General features: G+C 35.9%; 1 protein-coding gene across 4 annotated transcripts in view; it reads left to right on the top strand.

Moving 5' to 3' along the window:
* Window positions 1-23,837, top strand: part of NEDD4 (neural precursor cell expressed, developmentally down-regulated 4, E3 ubiquitin protein ligase) — a 144,155-nt gene that overhangs the window by 73,106 nt on the left and 47,212 nt on the right. For all 4 annotated transcript variants that reach the window (XR_001918678.1, XM_018054245.1, XM_018054244.1 and 1 more), the window contains 3 exons: window positions 18,300-18,350; window positions 19,938-19,999; window positions 22,757-22,859. Coding sequence is in view for 3 of the 4 variants with exons in the window: in XM_018054245.1 (XP_017909734.1) it covers window positions 18,300-18,350; window positions 19,938-19,999; window positions 22,757-22,859 (216 nt within the window). In the remaining variant the exon portion in view is untranslated. The remainder of the gene's footprint in view (window positions 1-18,299; window positions 18,351-19,937; window positions 20,000-22,756; window positions 22,860-23,837) is intronic.

Genomic DNA, 23,837 nt, shown 5'->3' with positions numbered 1-23,837 from the left:
GAACACTAGAGTGGGTTTCCATTTCCTTCTCCAGTGGATGAAAGTAAAAAGTGAAAGTGAAGTTGCTCAGTCGTGTCCGACTTCACGACCCCATGGACTGCAGCCCACCAGGCTGCTCCATCCATGGGATTTTCCAGGTAAGAGTACTGGAGTGGGTTGCCATTGCCTTCTACAAACTGAAAACTTTGATATATTCTGAATTGTCAGCCGTGTTCTCCAGACTCACTAAGTACTAGCTGTTGTTTAATACACTGAAGAAAAGTATTTAATATGAAGTTAAGGGACTTGTAAATTTCAGATTCAGTTACCTTTAAAGATGATTAAATCAGAATCTGGAGCAGTTAACTTAACAATGAACTAAATAACTTCTTAGCTATGTGTGTGGCATTGTAGGCCCAGTACTATATGGCAAAATTTAGGAATTATTTTTAACCTTCTTTTTAAACATTGTTTAAACATTCTTAGATTATAGTTAAACTATTAAGTGGGGTAGTTTTATCTGAATCTAAGTTTATGTAAGTTGTGAATTTCACCTTTCATGGATATATTTCAATTTGAGGGTATTGGAGATCGATTCTACTTTTGTGGGACCTGAGTATTAGAGATGCAAGCCTAATACACTGTCTGATGAACATTACCAACTATGCAGATTCCAAGAGATATATTCTGTAGGCTAAGGATGGGAGTGTAGCTTCCAGCCGGTAGAGGGGGAAAAGGTCAGAACAGTTTGGGAAGGCTGAGACCAAGTGTAGGGAAAAGTTTGCACCATGTCTTCGTGAGGAAGACAACCTCTCACAAGCAGAAGAAAATATAGTTCAATCCCTGGGGCAGAAAATGATCCAAGAAAATGATCCAAGCCATCCATAGTCAAAGCAATGAGAAATGCGGGCAGGGAATCAATAAACCCTAGAGGCCAAGCATTACCAAGTTATCCCACTGATAGTTAAATTGAAGTCCAGGTTGAAGAAGATAGTCAGATTATTGAAAGTGGAATAGGTCATTTAACCTTTTTGATTACTGCTCCAACACTGTTCAGTGTACTGACCCTCTTGAAATGGGCAAGCAGGAATTGAGTCTATTTCCCAGACAGGAGAAGGAAATCTGATACTTATTTTGATCTCATTGTATTTCCTGTCACATTGCTGATTAAGATTCATAATGCTGGAACTATTACTCTTTTCTTCCTGGTAAGTTCTCTCCACATCATAGAGTACTTCTTCAGATCTAAAGAGTTAGTTTTTTACAAAGGAAGAATTAATTGACATAAAAATGATATAATTTTCTAGTAAGTCTGGCCCATTTCAATTTTTAATGCTAATAATTTATAATTTATCTCTAAGTATTATATACCTATAAAAGCAAGGTACATTGGGATATAACAAAGAATAAAAGTTTTCATTAATCCATCTCTCATATATATCCATGGAATTCTGTACTTTTCCTTTACAGTTTTTACACATATTTTAATTATGTGTGTCAACATGTAGGACTGTACCTCCATGAAATCAAGAACATTTTCCACACTTAGTATGGAGCCTGACTATAGAAGTCAGTCACTAACATTTGCTGACCTCATAAAATTTGTGCTCTAGTTAGAGTAGAAGAGAGTTCTAATACAGATGTCAAAAGATAGAAAGTAGAGTAGAATTGGGCTTCCCTGCTGGCTTAGTGGTAAATAATCTGCCTGCCTGTGCAAGAGACGCAGGTTCAATCCCTGGGTTGGGAAGATCCCTTGGAGAAGGAAATGGCAACGTACTCCAGTATTCTTTCCTGGAAAATCCCATGGACAGAGGAGGCAAAGAGTCGTTCACGACTTAGAGAGTAGAATTACAGAGAAGGAAATGAGCAATTTAATCTCTTAAAGAAAAATTTGGGGATTCATATGTACACACTATCATAATTAAAATAGATAATAAACAAGGACCTACTGTGTAGCATAGGGAACTCTGCTCAAAATCTGTAATAACCTAAAATGGGAAAAGAATGTGAAAAAGAATAGATACATATGTATATATATATATATATATATATATATATAACTGAATCACTCTGCTATATGCCTGAAACTAGCACAACACTGTTAATCAACTATAACAGAAAAAAATTTTTTTAATGGTGTTGAACAGGGCCTCATAAGGAGATAGGGGTTTTTTTTTATTGGAGTATAAATGCTTCACAGTGTTGTGTTAGTTTCTTCTGTACAACGAAGTGAATCAGCTATACATATACATACATCCCCTCCCTCTTGTACTTCCCTCCCCACTCGGTCCCACTAGATCGTCACAGAACACCAAGCTGAGCTCCCCATACTGTATAGCAGGTTCCATCTCTTTTACACGTGGTAGTACACATACGCCAACCCCAGTCTCCCATCATCCCACCTTTCCCTCCCCTCTGTGTCCACGTGTCCCTTCTCTACATCTGCGTCTCTATTCCTGCCCTGCAAATAGGCTCATCTGTAACGTATTTTTAATGATAGTTCTTTCTTTCTTTCTTTTTTTTTTTTTTTTTACTGTTTTAAATTGTTTAAAGTTTGTTTTTAACTGGAAGCTAATTGCTTTACAGTGTTATGTTGGTTTCTGCCATACATCAGCATGAGTCAGCCATAGGTATGCATATGTCCCCTCCCTCTTGAACCTCCTTCCCATCTCCCGCCACATCCCGCCCCTCTAGGTGGTCATAGAGTACCAGTTTGTTCTCCCTGTGTCATTCAGCAAATTCCTACTGGCTATCTATTTTCCATATGGTAATTTATGTTTCGATGCTGCTCACTGTATTTATCCCACCCTCTTCTTTCCCTGTTGTGTCCACAAGTCTGTTCTCTGTGTCTGCTACTCTGTGTCTAAGAGCTTCCCTGCCAGTAGGCTCATCAGTACCATTTTTCTAGATTCCACATATGTGTGTTAATATATGATATTTGTTCTTCTCTTTCTGACTTACTTCAGTTTGTAAAACAGGCTCTTGGTTCATCCACCTCATTAGACTCCAGTTAGACTCAGATTTGTTCCTTTTTATGAGTAAGTAATAGTCCTTTCTATGTATATACCATATCTTCTTTCTCCGTTCATCTGTTGATGGACATTTAGGATGCTTCCATGACCTATTGTAAACAGTGCTGCAGTGAACATTAGGGTACATGTGTCTTTTTGAATTATGGTTGGTTTTCTCAGGGAATATAACCTGTAGTGAGATTCCTGGGTCATATGATAGTTCTATTTTTAGTTTTTGAAGGAAGCTCCATACTGTTCTCCATAGTGACTATATCAGTTTACATTCCTAGCAACAGTACAAGAGGGTTCCTTTTTCACCACACTCTTTCCAGCATTTATTGTTTGTAGATTTTCTTGATGGCAGCCATTCTGACTGGTGTGAGGTGATACTTCATTATAGTTTTGATTTCCATTTCAGGAGACTGGGTTTATATACGCAAAGGGAAAAAGAAATTGTCCAGGAAGTTGAAGGGAGTTTGAGGGCAAAATACTGGATTTGTTCAGCACAAGCATGAAAACTCAATTGGGAGTCTTGTATTAATAGATAAGACTGTAAGGTATATTAGAAAAACAAAAATAGAAGACCTAAGTCTGTCTGGAATCCCTATCCAGATGAGTGCTTATGGCCAACCTCAGCACAGGGATGGCGCTGAATGTTTTGTTTTTTTTATATTTAAATATTTTATTTTTAACATTTAATTTTGATTTTTAAATATTTTAACATTTTTAAATGTTCCTCACCAGTTTGTAAGATACCTTTGTAAAACCCATCCCATTGATTAATACATTTGTATAATGCCACATGCTATTCCACATTCTAGGAATGTCACAATGTATACTAGTAAAGTTCCTAAAGTCCTACAGGAAATAAACTTTAGAATTTTGTTTAGCCAAATGTTCCCCAATCATGTGACCACTTCTGAAGTCTTTTAGTATCCAGCAGATATTTATTCCTCAGAACACCCTTGAAAATGATGTTTCTATGATACAAAGCCTTCCAAGATTTTGAAAAGAGCATTGCCATCATTAGAAAATATGTTTTTATTTGTACATTTTAAGCCAAAAAGGAATGCAGCTATATAGATCCCTGACTCCTTGTGCTTCTTTTAGAGGATTTCTCTTCTGTGTTATCTCTAAGTGCTGTTTATATTGTGAGTTACCTTAAAATTACCAAGTCCATTTGGATGTAGGCAGGACAAAAACAGATAAATTTAAATGCCCAGCTCATTCATTTTCAGCTATTATCAATCACTGTTCACTTGTCCTGGTTTTCAGGACAAAATCCAGAAATTGAATTGAATAGAGATGTGGTTCTCTAGGTGTAACTAAAAGGTCTTGTAGGTCTTCATAGAACTGTTCTACTTCAGCTTCTTCAGTGTTACTGGTTGGGGCATAGGCTTGGATCACCGTGATATTGAATGGTTTGCCTTGGAAACGAACAGAGATCATTCTGTCGTTTTTGAGATTGGATCCAAGTACTCTATTTCAGACTCTTTTGTTGACCATGATTCCTGCCCGCAGTAGTAGATATAATGGTCATCTGAGTTAAAATCAGCCTTTCCAGTCCATTTTAGTTCACTGATTCTTAGAATGTCAGTGTTCACTCTTGCCATCTCCTGTTTGACCACTTCCAATTTGCCTTGATTCGTGGACCTAATATTCCAGGTTTCTATGCAGTATTGCTCTTTACAGCATCAGACCTTGTTTCTATCACCAGTACATCCACAGCTGCGTATTGTTTTTGCTTTGGCTCCATCCCTTTATTCTTTCTGGAGTTATTTCTCCACTGATCTCTTGTAGCATATTGGGCACCACTGACCTGGGGAGTTCCTCTTTCAGTATCCTATCATTTTGGCTTTTCATACTGTTCATGGGGTTGCCAAGGCAAGAATACTGAAGTGGTTTGCCATTCCCTTCTCCAGTGGACCACATTCTGTCAGACCTTTTAAAACTAAAACCCAAAAAAGATGTCCTTTTCATTATAGGGGACTGGAATGCAAAAGTAGGAAGTCAAGGAACACCTGGAGTAACAGGCAAATTTGGCCTTGGAGTACAGAATGAAGCAGGGCAAAGGCTAATAGAGTTTTGCCAAGAGAATACACTGGTCATAGCAAACACCCTCTTCCAACAACACAAGAGAAGACTCTACACATGGACATCACCAGATGGTCAGCAATGAAGTCAAATTGATTATATTCTTTGCAGCCAAAGATGGAGAAGCTCTATACAGTCAGCAAAAACAAGACACGGAGCTGACTGTGGCTCAGATCATGAACTCCTTATTGCCAAATTCAGACTCAAATTGAAGAAAGTAGGGAAAACTGCTAGACCATTCAGATATGACCTAAATCAAATCCCTTATGATTGTACAGTGGAAGTGAGAAATAGATTTAAGGGACTAGATCTAATAGACAGAGTGCCTGATGAACTATGGATGGAGGTTTGTGACATTGTACAGGAGACAGGGATCAAGACCATCCCCATGGAAAAGAAATGCAAACAAGCAAAATGGCTGTCTGGGGAGGCCTTACAAATAGCTGTGAAAAGAAGAGAAGCAAAAAGCAAAGGAGAAAAGGAAAGATATAAGCATCTGAATGCAGAGTCCCAAGGAATAGCAAGGAGAGATAAGAAAGCCTTCTTCAGTGATCAATGCAAAGAAATAGAGGAAAACAACAGAATGGGAAAGACTAGAGATCTCTTCAAGAAAATTAGAGATACCAAGAGAACATTTCATGCAAAGATGGGCTCGATAAAGAACAGAAATAGTATGGACCTAACAGAAGCAGAAGATATTAAGAAGAGGTGGAAAGAATACACAGAAAAACTGTACAAAAAGATCTTCACAACCAAGATAATCATGATGGTGTGATCACTTACTGAGAGCCAGACATCCTGGAATGTGAAGTCAAGTGGGCCTTAGAAAGCATCACTACCAACAAAGCTAGTGGAGGTGATGGAATTCCAGTTGAGCTATTTCAAATCCTGAAAGATGATGCTGTGAAAGTGCTGCACTCAATATGCCAGCAAATTTGGAAAACTCAGCAGTGGCCACAGGACTGGAAAAGGTCAGTTTTCATTCCAATCCCAAAGAAAGGCAATCCCAAAGAATGCTCAAACTACCGCACAATTGCACTCGTCTCACACACTAGTAAAGTAATGCTCAAAATTTTCCAAGCCAGGCTTCAGCAATATGTGAACCGTGAACTTCCAGATGTTCAAGCTAGTTTTAGAAAAGGCAGAGGAACCACAGATCAAATTGCCAACATCTGTGGCAACATCAAAAAGCAAGAGAGTTCCAGAAAAACATCTATTTCTGCTTTATTGACTATGCCAAAGCCTTTGACTGTGTGGATCAGAATAAACTGTGGAAAATTCTGAAAGAGAGGGGAATACCAGACCACCTGACCAGCCTCTTGAGAAACCTATATGCAGGTCAGGAAGCAACAGTTAGAACTGGACATGGACCAACAGACTGGTTCCAAATAGGAAAAGGAGTACGTCAAGTCTGTATATTGTCACCCTGCTTATTTAACTTATATACAGAGTACATCATGAGAAACGCTGGGCTGGAAGAAGCACAAGCTGGAATCAAGATTGCCAGGAGAAATATCAATAACCTCAGATATGCAGATGACACCACCCTTATGGCAGAAAGTGAAGAGGAGCTAAAAAGCCTCTTGATGAAAGTGAAAGAAGAGAGTGAAAAAGTTGGCTGAAAGCTCAACATTCAGAAAATGAAGATCATGGCATCTGGTCCCACCACTTCATGGGAAATAGATGGGGAAACAGTGGAAACAGTGTCAGACTTTATTTGGGGGGGGCTCCAAAATTACTGCAGATGGTGATTGCAGCCATGAAATTAAAAGACACTTACTCCTTGGAAGAAAAGTTATGACCAACCTAGACAGCATATTCAAAAGCAGAGACATTACTTTGCCAACAAAGGTCCATCTAGTCAAGGCTATGGTTTGTCCAGTAGTCATGTGTGGATTTGAGAGTTGGACTGTGAAGAAATCTGAGTGCCGAAGAATTGATGCTTTCTGACTGTGATGCTGGAGAAGACTCTTGAGAGTCCCTTGGACTGCAAGGAGATCCAACCAGTCCATCCTAGAGAAGACCAGTCCTGGGTGTTGTTTGGAAGGACTGATGCTGAGGCTGAAACTCCAGTACTTTGCCACCTCACGTGAAGAGTTGACTCATTGGGAAAGAGTTTGATGCTGGAAGGAATTGGGGGCAGGAGGAGAAGGGGATGACAGAGGATAAGATGGCTGGATGGCATCACCTACTCGATGGACATGAGTTTGAGTGAACTCCGTGATTTGGTGATGGACAGGGAGGCCTGGCGTGCTGCAGTTCATGGGGTCGCATGACTCAGTGACTGAACTGAACTGAGATATGACTACTGGATTGGCTGTCTTAGTATCACTTAAGAGGGAGGGGGCAGTGATCTGTCTTTAAGAAGCCCACCAGAGAGGGAGAGGGTGGGATGATTTGGGAGAATGAAATTGAAACATGTATAATATCATATAAGAAACGAGTCGCCAGTCCAGGTTCGATGCAGGATACAGGATGCCTGGGGCTGGTGCACTGGGATGACCCAGAGGGATGGTAACGGGGAGGGAGGTGGGAGAGGGGTTCAGGATGGGGAACACATGTACACCTGTGGTGGACTCATGTTGATGTATGGCAAAACCAATACCATATTGTAATTAGCCTCCAATTAAAATAAATAAATTTAAATTAAAAAGAAAAAAAAAAGCCCTCCAGGTGATTCTGACACTCTGAGCTTTGAAAACGTCTTGAATGGACTAAATCAACCCAAAGCTTTGGAAAGTGTTAGGTTGAAAGCAGAAGCATCTTGGCTGTTTTCTCAACTGTCACAGCTTCATTGATCCATTTTAAAAGGATGATGTTAGTTCATCTTCTAGAACTAAACTCAGTTTTAAATTAAATATCTTAGATTTTACGCAACTCTTTGGTTTCTTAGATTTATAGTCAATATATCTTTCTCAACATTTACAGCAGTTTGCTAGTTTCTCATTTAAACTACAGGTACAGTTCTCTAGGATATTAGCTTCTGTCATTTCAAATGTTTGCCTTTTTTCTTTCCCTGGTGGCTTGGCAGACATTCCTAGAAAGAAAAGAAGTAGTATCATAATTTATTGAAGCTCAAAAGAATGAATCTCTGTGTCTATTTTTAATTTAGAATGAATATTTTTCTCTCTGAAAGGAAGATCCTTATCCCTTTTATGAGTTGTCTATCTGTGGGTATTCCCTCATTGAATTATAACTTTATATATTTTGTCCTCTTATTTTCCTTTGTTTAGAAATGCAGTTTGGAAACAATGGGAAAAATCGATGAGCCCTTCATCTTTTTTGAAGGAGGGGAAGTTGTAATAAATGCAAAACCTTCTTCACTCCTTTAGTAGTTTCCTGGTTTAGGGACATACTACAATGTAAATTGCTATAAAAGTAGGTTAGATATACTAAAATTTAATTTTGAAAATTATTATAAAATCCTGTTTATGCTTGATATACAACCTGATAACAGTTTACTCTTGCTTTAGATTCCTTCTCTTCTATACCATATGTTGTTTATTTAATTTTTATTTTATAATTAATTTTTTTAGTTGTTCTTCAACATTGTATTCATTTCTGCTGCATAGAAAAGTGAATCAGCTACACATATGCACATATCCTCCTTTTTTTAATTTTAATTTTCTTCCCATTTAGGTCACCACAGAGCACCAAGTAAAGTTCTGTGAGCTATACAATACTGTATTTTTTTAATGGTTTTTGTTTGAAAAGCCTCACAGTAAATTACAAACTACATTTCAAAGGATGTAAAGATAGAGGAACAGGTCAAGGTAAATCTTCAGCTTTCACAAATCTGTGATGATTCTAGAGTCCTCCAAAGAAACTGAAATTCAGAGCAGGAAAATTCAAAGTGAAACTGATATAGACAGTGGCTTTCCCAGACTCCCTTCCTACCTCCATCTATTAGGTTAAAATCCCTTTTAAAATGTGAGAGTTGCTAAAGGCTGTAGGATGCAAGTACTGAAATTGTCAAGCAGTATGAAGCTATTATCAAAGAACAAGTACAGTTTGTGTCTTACAGTTAAATCTGCCAGACAGGCTGGCTAGCCAGAGAAAGTCACGAGTTTGGTGTGGTGAGTGTTTGCTTTAAGCAAAGACATCCAGTCTCCACAGCACTGTGATTTTATAGCATAGATCAGATTATACTGTTTGTTTAGCTAACACCATTTTCCCCTCAACATACTAAAAACGATTAAATCAGTAAATCTTGAACTTCCAGAAAGATGTGTAAAATAAGCAGATCATAATATAAAGTGAGTCAGTATGTAAGAGGGAAGGTAGAAAAACTGTAAAAAGTGAAGGAAACAGTAGTTTTACTTACTAAGATTTGTATGTATTAGAAAATAGTTAAGCTGAATTTAGCATGATTTTCATAATCCTTGTTTAATTATAATATTTAGGATGTGGTATACATTCATGTTGTATGAATTTTGAGAGTAAGGATATTCATTAAAAATAATAGTTTTATAAAATTTTAAAAGTAGGAAATATATGGTTTCTTGTGTTTTTTTAAAAAAAATACTGTAAATGAGTCCATTCATAAAAGTTCTGCTTATTTTTCTCAGAGATTCACATGTGCTAATATCCTCTAAGTCAAAATATTGACTTTTCATGTGTTCAAATCAAGAAAACATTTATCCTCTTAAGATAAACAGTAGAATGAGAGTTTAAATTTTATCTTATACAAAAAGGTTTTTAGATAATTTCACTTTTAGTATCTCAGGTTCAGAGTTTTAAATTCTACTCTTCTCTTTTGTGATCTCTGAAATAATTCTTGATCTGTTGACTTAATTTAAATAATATAATCAATCATGGCTTGAGCATTTTATAGATAGGAATTTGTTTCTTTTTCACTGCCTGCCCCAGTAAATTTTTTTTTAGGCTATTAGTGATCTCTGCAGAAGAATCATGACATTTTCACATAGAGAATTTGAAAGCTGTTGTGTGAAGACAGTAGTTATTGAGCAAGATATTCATTTAAATGCAAACTATCTTAAATCTTTTATCTTGATCTTATCTTTGAAAACTTACACGTGCTTTTCAGCTTACTCAGGACACTGCTTCCTTCTGTAACATCCAGTCAGTCACTGAGATCTGCTTCCATTTCAGATTAGTTCCGGTTAGTTTAGTGTAGTATTTATTATTACACAAAATAAAAATTATCTTGGGTATATCTGAAAAATTATAAATACAACTTTATTTGTTGAAACATTGCTTGTGTGTGGATGCTCAGTTGTGTCCAACTCTTTGGGACTCCACCAGGCTCCACTGTTCATGGAATTTTCCAGCCAAGAATCTGGGAGTGAGTTGCCATTTCCTATTCTAGGGGATCTTCCTGCCCCAGGGATTGAACCCACATCTCTTGTATCTCTTGCAATGGCAGTTGGATTCTTTACCATTGTGCCACCTGGGAAGCCCTGGGCAAAAGACAGAAACAACCTAAATATCTGAACTAGCTAAATAAATTCCAATATTCCATACATTGGCATATACTATATCCCCATCAAATAGGTAAAATATCTCATTGTGGACCAAGATTGGACAAGGCATTAGAGGTATTGAAGAGTAAAAAATTAAGATACATTAGAGTGTATCAGAGATCACTCTGAATGGTTTCAGACACACCAAACACAAAAAATAACAGCTATTTTCTCTGGGTGGACAGAGTGTAGAGTTAGATGGGTGGAGGCTAGGAAGTTTTATCTTTTAATTTTGTACCCTGTGTGTGTGTGTGTTGTTTTAGAATGAACTTGAAAAATCATCTTTATTATAAATTGCTGATAATAGACTTGCTGATAGCTAAGTCTGAAAATTGAAACTATGTTATATTTAATGACCAGGTGTAAAGTTCATTTTTAGTGATTAAAATGTATGATTGAAATGAAAAGTTGGATATTACAGCAGAAAACTTTGGCTCTGTTGCTTGGCTCTGATTATAAGGAAGTGATTCTTCCTTTAATATTTTGCTCTGTACAGTAGATTTACTCTGGGAAGTTATCTGTAACTCAGATTTAGTAGAAACATTTTTTAAAGCCAAGTATTCTTCAAAGCTATGACACTTTAACATACCTGTTTTTTAAATTCTGACTTTTTTTATAACGTTGGGTTCTTGTAAAGCAGAGCATTCAGCCGCTATGCAGGTTTATCAAAGTTAATAAGTTTGTCTTGATAAACTTAGAGCCATGTATATAGTTCTAACTGAAATTTTTCAAAAATAGCAATTTGGATTTTTATCTTTTAATGTTACAAAAATAGTTTTAAGAGATTAAAATTTGTATCTTTAGATATTGGAAAAAGTGTTTTTTGCTGACTAAACTGTACCCTAGACGGTTGTTTAAAATCACCCGCTGTTCTAAATTCTTTCTCAGATTTTCAGGCATTCTTCAATGACTTCTGTTTTACCAAACGCAAATTTGCTTTATGAAGTGAGCTGTATGCAGTTCAATATAAGAAATAATTCGTACAAAGAAGTGCTTGAGTATTCAGTTTGGAACAATTGGTTGGCTAGGGAAACATTAATGAACATCACAGACTGGCTTGCCTTCATAGGAATGAATTTTAAACTATTGCTTTTTCTTTGTAAATGGAAAAAGAACCTCTAATTGTCCTATATTTATAGTAACCATATGTCCCAGACTTTCCAGGATAGTTCCAAGTTTTGTATTCTCCATCGCCTCAGACCATGCACATTGATTTTTAGTTTGGAAAATGTGTTCATTCTTCCAGGGTTAGAAATATGGTTCTTTGGGATCATTTCATTTTAAGTAGATGTTAGGAAGCTCATTTTAGATCACCTCTTTTAAAGAAGGAAGATTTGTTGCAAGAACTTTCTAAAATGCATTTTTATATATGAGAAATACTTGAGACAGGGAACGGTTCAGGATGTGGAATCTTTTGCTCTATGCTCTTATCCACACAGTGCAACCAATGAAAAAAGGAATATGGGATAAGATGTTTTCTTTCTGTCCCACAATGACCAGGCACTGCCTCTGTAATGGAGACTGAATCTCTAGGAAAGATTTCTAATAAGAAAGAGGTTTTAAGAACTAAGGAGCACAATAAACACATGAAACTGTGCTCAGCATCATTGATCATCAAGGAAATGCAAACAAACCTTAATGAGATATCACTTCACACCTACTAGGAGGTCTGTATCAAAAAGATAGATAATAATAAGTATTGGCAAGGATATAGAGAAATTAAAACCCTCCTACAGTACTGATGGGAATGCAGAAGGTGCAACCACTTTGGAAAGTCTGGCAGTCCCTCAGAGGATTAAAGAGTTACCATATTACTCAGAAACTCTACTCCTAAGAATATACCCAAGAAAGATGAGATCATGTGTCAGTCCTAAAACTTGTACTAGAATATTCATAGCAGTCTGATTTATAATTGCCAAAAAATGGGAATAGTCCAAATTTAATCAACAGATAAACAATATGATATATCCATATAATGTAATATTTAGCAGTAAAAAAGGAATAAGTGCTGATACTTGCTACAACATGAATGAACCTTGAAAACATTTCTTGTAAGTTAAAGAAGCCAGTCATAAAGAACCTCATATATAGGACTTCATTTATGTGAAATGTCCAGAATAGGTAAAGCCATAGAGACATAAAATAGATTGGTGGTTGCCTGGAGCTAAAGAAAGAGGGAAATGGGGTGTGACTGCTGATAGATATGGATTTTCTTTTGGGGGTGATGAAAATGTTCTAAAATTGATTGCAAACTTTAAGTGGTTGAATTGTATAGGATGTGAATTATATCTCAGTAAAGCCATTGTTTTTTAAAGTGGGGTGTCTTTTGCTCATTGGTTGAGACATTCTGTTTTATAGCAGTGGTTCTCAACCAGGGACAGTTTTGCTACCCAAAGGACATTTGGCAATGCCAGGAGATATTTTTGGTCATCACAACTGATGGAGGAGTGCTACTGGCATCTAATTGGTAGAAACCTCGTGATGTCATGAAATCGCTCAGTCGTGTCTGACTCTTTGTGACCCCATGGACTGTAGCCCACCAGGCTCTTCCATCCATGGAATTTTCTAGGCAAGAGTACTGGAGTGGGTTGCCATTTCAGGATGCTGCTAAACATCCTTCAGTGCATGGAACAGATCCCACAGCAACAAAAAGTTTATCTGGCTTATATTGTCAATAGTGCCCAAGTTAAGAAACCCTGTTCTCTATGTGTGTTACTTTAGTGATAAGGGACCACATCAATGTTTTTGAAGCACTAAAAGATCATGAATCATCAAACAGATAGATGCTCACTGAATTCAGTTTACTGTGGACAGGCTATTCAGTAAGACTAAATCCACCAAAAATGTTTTGTTTCTTTACCTGGGTAAGCCTAAACCTAAGTTAATTAGATAATTCAGTTAACCAAAATGTTTTATCCCTCAGTTATCTCGATTGAGATTTAACTGTATTTTGTTGTGTTTTACTTTGTTATTCATAGCTTCTTAAAGATCAAATTTATGGGGTATAACATCTGCTTGCCATAAAAACAAAAAAAGAAATATACCACAGCATAGCCTTAAGGGTGTCATTAAAGGCAACTTGTCCATTTCAAAAATTATCATCAGTTCATGTTCAAGAATAGGAATATGCCCCTAAACTAAGCTAATTTGCTAGGCTTTCTTCTCCAGTCATGCTCCTTTAATGGCATGTATCTATTTGAAATGTTCAAAGACGGGTCCATAGTAAAGGGAGCAGAGGTTTCATTATAATATCTAGCATTTCAAATATAACGGCTAACATTTATTGAATTCTTCAGTTCAGTTCAGTTCAGTCACTCAGTCGTGTCCGACTCTTTGCGACCCCATGAATTGCAGCACGCCAGGCCTCCCTGGCATGAATTCACTCAAACTCACGTCCATCGAGTCAGTGATGCCATCCAGCCATCTCATCCTCTGTCGTCCCCTTCTCCTGCCCCCAATCCCTCCCAGCATCAGAGTCTTTTCCAATGAGTCAGCTTTTTGCATGAGGTGGCCAAAGTACTGGAGTTTCAGCTTTAGCATCATTCCTTCAAGAACACCCAGGACTGATCTCCTTTAGAATGGACTGGTTGGATCTCGTTGCAGTCCAAGGGACTCTCAAGAGTCTTCTCCAACACCACAGTTCAAAAGCATCAATTCTTCGGCACTCAACTTTCTTCAGTCCAACTCTTACTGCATACTATGTATTATGCAAAGTATTTTGTGTATATTAAATAATTTAATTCTCATTAAACCCTGTTAGAGATTCTTTTTTCTTCTCTCCTGTCTTGAATCCTCTGCATCTTTCCTTACCACGTTGTACTCCCTTATTTTGGCAAAATATATCTTCCATTACCTTAGAACACCAGTGTCTTTATTCTGCTTTCATTATTGGAAAAGTTATTTTGGCTGGGTATAGAATTCTATGCAAGATACTTTTTTTTTTCTCTCAGAATTTTGAAAGCATTATTTCTTGTCTTTCAGTTTGGAGTATGATCTGTTTTGTATCTCTCAAAGCTCTTGAAATTTCTTTATCTCGGGTGCTTTGAAATGTCACAGTGATGTGCCTTGCTATGGGTCTTTTCTTTAACCGTTTTCCTTAATACTCAGTGAGGCCTTCTGTCAAATTTCATTTTCTTGTGTATAAGGAAAATTTCTTAAAATGCCTCTTTGATTATCCGTTCCCTGTATTTTTTTTCTTTCTGGAATGCCTGCTACTTAGAAGTTGACTTTTAGAATTTATCCTGTAATTTCCTTACTTGGGGAATTCTGCAGTCTTTTTCTTTGGTGTTTTAGTTCTGCTTTCTGAGAAATTTCTTTAACTCTATCTTAAACATTTAATTTCAGGTAATGTTTAATTCCCAAGAGTTTTTTCTTGTTTTTTTTAATTGCTTTTTTTTTTTTCATAACTTTGTATCCTATTTGCTAGATGTTTGTCTCTTATCTCCAGGAACATTAATTAGTTTTTCTTAAGTATTTCTCCTGCAGTCTGACTTAATTGTTATTCATTTGACTCCCTTCTTGCTCCTTGTTGTTTGGATTAGGTCTCTCTTTCTTTTTCTTGCAGTAAACTTTCCTCAAATTTACTCATCTTTAACTGTCCGTAATGTGTAAGATGCAGGGTTTTTTCCTGCTGATATGATGCATTGAGAAGTGTACCAACAGCATTTTTATAGTATTCTTACCAAAAAATGCATAACCTAAATTCAGCCATGAAGAAACAATACACAAACCCAAATGGATGGACATCCTATAATTAGCCAGTACTCTTTTAAAATGTCAAGATTATGAAAAACAAAGAGACTGAGGTACTTTCCAGATTAAGAAACTAAGGAGACATGGCAATTAAATGTATGATCCTAGATTGAACCCTGGACCAAGATTAGTAAGATAGTTTGTGAAATTTGAGTAAGATCTATAGATTAGTTAATGTTATTCCTGGGTTTTTTTATGAAACTCAATAGCAAAAAGCAAACAATCCAATTTAAAAATGGACAAAGGATATAAATAGATGTTTTTCCAAAGAAGACATACAGATGGCCAATAGACACCTGAAAAGATGTTCATTATAACTGATAAGGAAAATGCAAATCAAAAGTATAGTGAGATATATAATCTCACACATGTCATAATGCCTATTTTCAGAAAGACAGTAACAAGTGCTACCAATGATGCAGAGATAAGGAACCCTTATGCACTGTTGGTAGGAATGTAAATTTGGTACAGCTACTATGAAACACAGTATGGAGATTTCTAAAAAAATTGAAACTAGAACTGCCATATGATTTAGCCATTCCATTTTGGGGTATTTATCCAAAGGAGAAAAAATACTAACTTGAAAAGATACATGCACTCTCATATTCAAAAATACACACACACACACACACACACACACACACACACACACACACACCATGGAATATTATTCAGCCATAAAAACAGAATTAAATATTGCCATTTGCAACACCATGGATGGACCTCAAGGGCATTATGCAAAGTGAAATAACTCAGAGAAAGACAGATAATGTATGCTCTCACCTATATGTGGAATATAAAAACAAAACAAGCAAAAACCAAGCTTATGCAGAACAGATTGATGGTTGTCAGAGGCAGGGGATGAGGAGTGGGGTAAATTGGTGAAGGGAGTCAAAAGATACAGACTCACAGTTTTAAAATAAATAAGTCTTGAGCACTTACTGTACAGCATGGTAACTATAGCTAATAATACTGTATCACATATTTTAAACTTGCTGAGAGTAAATCTTAAAAGTTCTCATCATAAGAAAAAAAGTGTTTAATTATGCTTGGTGACCAATGTTAACTAATTTTGTAATGTTGATTATTTTGCAGTATGTACAAATATTGAATCATTAAGTTGTACTTAATGTACTTAATTCATCTGAAACTCATATAACGTTGCATGTCAATTATTCCTCAATTTAAAAAATTAAGTATGTAGATGGATACATGAAAGAAAGTCTCAGAGCAGTTACTTAACGGTTAATCCTAGTTCCCTTGGGGAACTAAGATTGGAAGGGGAGGAACTAGGGTCAGAGGGTCAAGGTTTCCATAAGCCTGTGTGTGTGCTAAGTCACTTCAGTTGTGTCCAACTCTTTGCAACCCTATTGACTATAACCTGACCCATCTCCTCTGTCCAAGGGAATTCTCCAGGCAAGAGTACTGAGTGGGTTGCCATGCCCTCCTCCAAGAGCTCTTCCCGGCCCAGGGATCAAATCTGCATTTCTTCTGTGTCCTGCATTGCCAGACTGGTTCTTAACCACCAGTGCCATTCATGAATTGATTAAGATTATGAGTGACAGATATTTACAGTCTGTTTTATATATATAGGGTTTTTTTTTTTTACAATCAAAAAAGCTTAAGAATAAAAGATTGAATAAACAGAAGTGTTAATATTTCCTCTAAAAAGGGTTTGCCTAGTTTTGATCATTGTGCTAGGGTTTTATGTGAGATGTTAATATTTGGGGAAGCTGGTGACTTTATTCTAAAAATATTTTTCTGCCTTATTTTCTTTCTCTGTCTCTCTCTTTCTCTCTTCTCTTTCCCTTCCGCCCTTCTCCTTTCTAGAACTTCACTGCCATATATATTACACTGCTTGGTATTTTACCACAAGTCCTCTTTTTTTATATTATATAAATTCTATTGATGTATCTTCAGGTTAACAGAACTTTTCTCTAGTCATTTTCAATCATATGTTAAGCCGATCCACTGATCTTCAATTCCTATATTCTATTTATTAGTTATATATGTATTTCAAGCTATATATTTAACTCACTTTTATAATTTCCATTTCATTTTATATTTTTCATTTCTTTTATAGATTCCCCATATATTTGTTTATTATGACCTTATTTTCCATTTTATGTCCTTGAACATCTCTGTAACAGTTACTTTAATTTTCCTTTCTGCCAGTTCCAAGACCTGGATTATCTTGTCATCCATTTCTATTAATTACCTTTTACTTCTGAGTCCTATTTTTCTATTTCTTAGTATGCTTAGTGACTTTTATTGTATATAGGACTGTGTAAGTGGCACATGATGAAGACATTGAGTTTGATCATCTTTCCCTGAAAAGCTGATTTTTGTTGTAGCAGGTTGGTAACTGAATTCTAAATGCTAGCTTCCCTAGGAAAACATCAACTATGAAATCTATGCTGAGTCCTTTCAGCCTTTAGGAATTTGGGTAGTTTATACATGGATCTGGAGGGACACTTATGGCTTCTTCCTTAAGGGAGTTGTCCCCCTCACTTTCCAGTTAGACTGTTGACTTTAAAATAAGTTTTCAGACTCCTCAAATGAATAAGATTTTGGATTTCTCTTTGAGCTCCAGTCATTCAGATGAATTGTGGAGTACTGCCAGGTGAAAAGCCATATAAACAGGAATCCTACCTAGTACAGTTCATTCTTTCAAGGACTGACTCCTTTCTAGTTTCCGCTTGCTTTTGGTCATTCTGTGTTGCTTTCAAATAGTTGTTTAATATATTTTCAGAGTATATAGTTATTATCTTCAGAAGGCTCAATGTAATTTAGTCTATTCTGCCATTAGAAGTTGTACCATATCACCTTTAATTTTCCATTGATTTATTCGTAAATATTTCATAGGGTTAAACACAGAAAAACTTCTATATATTTTTATGAATGATGACAATAGCTATCAAAGTTTTCCAGAAAGATCAAGCATATTACTAATGTTATTTTTTTCTTTTTTCTTTGGTAGACAAGAGATGATTTCCTAGGTCAAGTGGATGTTCCTCTTTATCCATTACCGGTTGGTATAGATGTGCATGATTTTACTTTCTAATGTTTATTCTTTTTATTTTAATAAATCTTTAACATATACACAATATAGTAAATGTAAATATTTGATTTGTAAAGTGTATACTGCTGTTAATTCTTGAGCCTCTTATTTTCTGAAAACATCTCAATTTTCCATTGTAATTTTAAGATTCCCTTATATGAAACCCAGTAAGAAATAGAGATGGGAGGGGAATTTGGGGGAGATTGAAAATACTATATGTACGGCTGGGTCACTTTGCTGTGCACCTGAAAGTATCACAACATTGTTAATTGGATATATTCCAATACAAAATAAAAATTTTAATTTTTAAAAAAAAGGCCTAAGTGAACTTAGAAGGTATGACAAGAGCCTGGATTTTTTTTTAAGACAGAAATAGAGAGCCCCTGAAGTTGGTTGACATCATGAAAGCATTTTTTGAGGAAGATCAGTTTGAAAATATTTTACTGAAAACTAGACTGGGGAAAGCTTAGTTTCACAGAAAGAAACTGATCAATTACAACAACATGGGCATGAAACTGAATCTGGACCAACCATATAGCAACAGAAGAAAACAGATGTTTCATTACATGATATTATTGGACCAGGACTTCAAGTTGAAAAAAATGAGATAAGGGTGGTATCTCAAGCAAAAAGAGTAGGAGGAAAGCCTTTTTTTTTTTTTTCTTAAGATATGGTAAGTTTATTTTTGGCCATATTGCAATCAGTAAAAAACAAGAAAAATGAAACTTAAAGCAGGCAACCGAAGAGGTATAAAAATAAATTGTGTAGGGAAAAAAGTCTGGAAGGATTGAGAGTTATCACTGCTGAGGTAACTGCAGAATCTCTGAGAAGGATGGGCTGTCCAAATGAGGGGGATGAAAGCGCTGAAGCCTAAACACTGAAAGTTCATTGGTGTGCTTCTGTCAGAGGAAAAAGAAGACAGACCAAGAGAATACAGAAAAGAACCAAGTGAAATGATGTTATGAGAATTTAAGCGTTTCTAGATGTAATGGGTAGTTTAACAATGTCAAATGCAGCAGAGAAGTAAAGAATAATAAAAACAAAGGGCTGTTGAACTTGGTAAGAAAGAGAAGTACTAATTCTTGATCAATCTTTTCAGATGTTTATTGTCTCTCTACAGTCTTTAGACATTGCAAACTTTTAATAATGAATTTAATCCAGTCTTATTTTCCAAGCTGCTTACTTTTTTTGTTCTCCTAGAATTGCCTCTGTGGTCTAACCACACCAACATTTTATTGAATACATACTCCATATTCTTTTGGGGCTCAAACACACTAACCATTCTCTAGTGTTTTTCTGCTTTTACTCTCCTTTTGGCTTCACAAACACCTGCTCAGATAGTTTTATACTGACTTGTGCTGCCAGGAGCAATTCCTACAGTGCAGGAAAGTGAAAGTACTGTCAAATCACCAATTGTAACCATTTAATAAGCTAAATCTACTTTTTTTCTGACTTCTAACTTCAATTATGCCTTAAGTCATAGTTTATGAATATTCTTGAAAAGTATAAATTTTTGTTGTTATAGATATATCTTGAAAACCCACTGTTTTATTCTAGACAGAAAATCCAAGAATGGAGAGACCATATACCTTTAAGGATTTTGTTCTTCATCCAAGAAGGTCAGTAAATATAAAATAATAGCTTATGAAGGTTTTTTAAAAAATCATTATACTTTACAGTAGCCCCTTTGGAAAATCAGTTTAAACCTTTGTAAATAAGCTACTTTTAAATATTAGTTTTTTAAAGCTTTATAGCTGTTTCTGATTAAAAAGTAATTTCTGGTGATCTAGTGGTTAGGACTTCGCCTACCAATGCAGGGGGTGCAGGTTTGACCCCTGATCAGGGAGCTAAGATCTCACATGCCTCACAGCCTAAAAACCAAAACATAAAACAGAGGTAATATTATAACAAATTCAATAAGGGCTTTAAAAATGGTCCACATCAAAAAATCAAAAACAGTTATATATGCACAGTACAAAAATTCTAAAGAGATAGAAAAGTGATCATACCCCTTCTCCCTAATATTTATCAGACTAGAAGAATGAAATATGTCATTACTTTATATGTATTTTATATCTTATACTGTGTGTAATTTTGTCATACTGTGTTTTGAAAAATTGCAAACATCAATTTATCTAAAAAAAAAATACTTAGGGAGTTCTCTGGTGGTCCAGCGGTTAGAACTCCATACTTTCACTGTCATAGCCTTGGTTCAGTCCCTGTAGGGGAACTAAGATCCCCTAAGCTGCATGGCACAGCCAAAAAAAAGAATCCAACTTGATACAAAAATATTTTCAAGGAAGTATAGCTACATTTTGCATACTTTCATTTTAAAAAAATTTCAGAAAACTCAAATATTTAGAGAAAATAACATGAGCAAAGACTGTAATTTAAAACCCAAATAGCATGTTCATAATTCCATTTTCCTAAACTGAATTACTTGATTTTTGTCAAAAACTTTAAGTTTAAGCTTTAAGTAAAACCCCTTTTGATCTTCTGTACCACATAATCTAGTAAAATCTAGTTAAGACATGTATGGGAATTTACTGACAAAAAGGTCAAAGTAAAGCTGAGGAAGGACATCTGTGCAAAACTATTTGTTTTCTCTTTAAAACTAGAAAATGCAATTGAACTTAGTAAAATTTTTGATTAAAAAAATTTTAATATTCATTGTAATATAAATTTAAATAAAGGGAACAGTGGTCTTTGTGTTCATATTTACTGTCTATAAGAGAAGTCACATTTAATTTCTGTAGAAGTCGCGCACTGTGAGTCTCTTTTCTTGCTTTAATTTTGAACTGATTGTGACATCTGTATACCAAGAATAACTAAATAGTTCTTCTCTTATTTGGTTGCCCTAGTAACCTGCTTTTCAATTTGTTGAATACTTTCTGGTGTCTTTATCTTTAAAACACTATAACAGTTTACATCTTCTGTCTGCAGTGGGTATTGCTGCAAGTGCAGAAAGAGTTTTATCCAACTACATTCTTAGATTATTTTTGAACATCGATAAATTTAAACCCACAGGCTTATTATCTAGTTGGAAAAATATAATAAAACCTATCATTGTAGAGAAACTCTCCTATAAAATATTACCTGAGTAAATTTTCTGTATCTATCTTTTATAAGGAGTCATAGAGTGTTCATACCCCCTTAACTATGGAGGCACAAGTCACATTAGTGGTCTGGAAATAAGCATCGGGGGCTTACTGACCAGTCAGGGAAGGACACTTTCCAAATCCATGAGAACTGTGTAGAGAAGAACAACTAAAAAGATTAAGAGAGGCGTAGGGGAGTGCCTCTTGAAGACAGGAGGAAAGATTAGGACCTTTATGTTTTATTATATAAGTGTCTTTTTGGATAAAAAATTATCCAAAAAACCAATATAGAAAACTATGACAAGCAAGGATTTCCTAAGTAAACAGGATGCTGTTATAGAATTGGTGGGGGCAATAGACAGAGTTAGGTCTTAAGTTAGAATCTTAAGAAAGACAGGTTTAAAAAAAAAAAATTGAATGGGGGGACTTCTCTGGTGGTCCAATGGTTCAGACTCCGTGCTCCCAATGTAGAGGGCATGGGTTTGATCCCTGGTCAGGGAACTAAGATCCCACATGCTGTGGGTGTGGCAAAAATAAATTAAAAATTTTTTTAAATTAAATATTACTACTCTGGGCAGCAACCCTTAATTTAGACAACTCATTTTTCTAAGAGGTGGTATGAGATACAGTATGAAGCTAGATTAGATAAATTAATATATGACAGATTCAAACAGCTGTCAAAGACATTAGGTTTCAGATAGTTATCGGACCTTGCTCTCTACTTTTCTGTTATCTTATACAACAAGGCTAGATTATTATCCCTAAAGCACATCTGTGAGGATGCCTTTCCCTATCCTTCAGATTCTATGCAAAATAAAATCTAAAAGTTCTACTTCACTTAGACCTCATCAGCTAGACCATTCCCACCTCCTTTATATACCCTGTAATTCAGCCAATCTCAGCTACTTCCATTTCTTTAACTGTACCCCCAGTTTCCCATCTATTTCCTTATTTTTGCCCTCTTCTCTACTCTTATGCCTTTCCCTGACTGCCATAGGTCAAAATCCTCCCCAGTCTTCTAGCCCAACTCACATACCAGCTTCTCTTTCAAGATCTCTCTGATCTTTCACTTAAACTTCCATAGTTCCTTATTTATCTCATAACAATTATTTATTTATGGATGTTTCTTTTTCTCCACCATCTAGTCCTTTTGCTTCTGCATTGAAGCTTGTCTTGAATCTCTCCTAGTAAGCTAGTAGATGTTCAATGAACTCTTATTGAATGAATGGTTTTCTTCCTAGTGTTAAAGTTGTATGAATTATTATTTTCTTTCTACAGTCACAAATCAAGAGTTAAAGGTTATCTGAGATTAAAAATGACTTACTTACCTAAAACCAGTGGCTCAGAAGACGATAACACAGAACAGGCTGAGGAATTAGAGGTGAGATTTTATAAATATTTGGTTAAACTAAGAAGAAAAATATCCAATTTCTTATTTTACTATACTCTAAAGAAAAAATAACTACTTAATAAAGTTAAATGTGTGCAATAAAAATTACTTCCCTAGACAATTGTTTATTTTACCCAATAATTTGTTAAACATTTCTTTCCTCTAAGGATATTTCTGTGAAATGAATGGCCATTACTGATGGCATTCTTAAAGCTTAAGGAAAAGAGATTACAATGTTTATAAATGAAAGCATTTGTTGTAATTAAGTCATTAACTGTTTCTAGTTTTTCAGAGTTTTCTAAAACCATGTCATGTGCCCCCTCTATTAAAGTAAGAACACAATTTATTGTTTGAAAGTTACATATATGGAAAATTTGAAGATACTAATTAGGAACTCCTTTATGAAATGTAATTCCTGTTACTTTTCCTGTCACGGTTGGGGTGGGTGTGGGAGGGCTCATAGAAAACGAGACTAAGAGAGAGAGAGAGAGAGAAAATTCAAGTGATATAATAAAAAGCCACATTTATTGGGGGCCAAAAGAAGTTAACCATCTTCATGGGTGACAGGATAAGAGGAAGTCCAGTCAAGGATTTGGGCAGAGCCACCTGCATTTGGGGTAAGTGAAGAAGAGGCAGAGAACATGTATTTGGAATAGAATTGGACAGGGACTTGGAGCCTGCAGTCCTAGTCGCAAGCTCTGCCGCTTGTGAGCTGAGTGTCCATGTGAGTCTCAACCCTCTCTGGACTTCAGGTTCTTTCTTTGCAGAATGACAGGGTGGACTGCTACCCTCTAGGCTTTCTTCTGGCACAAAAAATTCGTAATCTGAAAAGGGAACAAAAACATTTGCCTCCTGAGGTTCCCACTTAACAAACGTTACCATCAGAAGGTAGCAGCTTATTCTAACTATACTGACTGAAAGCACCCTTTGTTGTGGCATGAGTTTGCTTTGGAGGGGTTGTGTGTGTGC

The sequence above is a fragment of the Capra hircus genome, chromosome 10, assembly GCF_001704415.2.
Source record: "Capra hircus breed San Clemente chromosome 10, ASM170441v1, whole genome shotgun sequence".
Lineage (NCBI taxonomy): Eukaryota > Metazoa > Chordata > Mammalia > Artiodactyla > Bovidae > Capra > Capra hircus.
The sequence above is the reverse complement of the archived record's forward strand: the minus strand, read 5'-3'. Positions and strand labels throughout refer to the sequence as shown.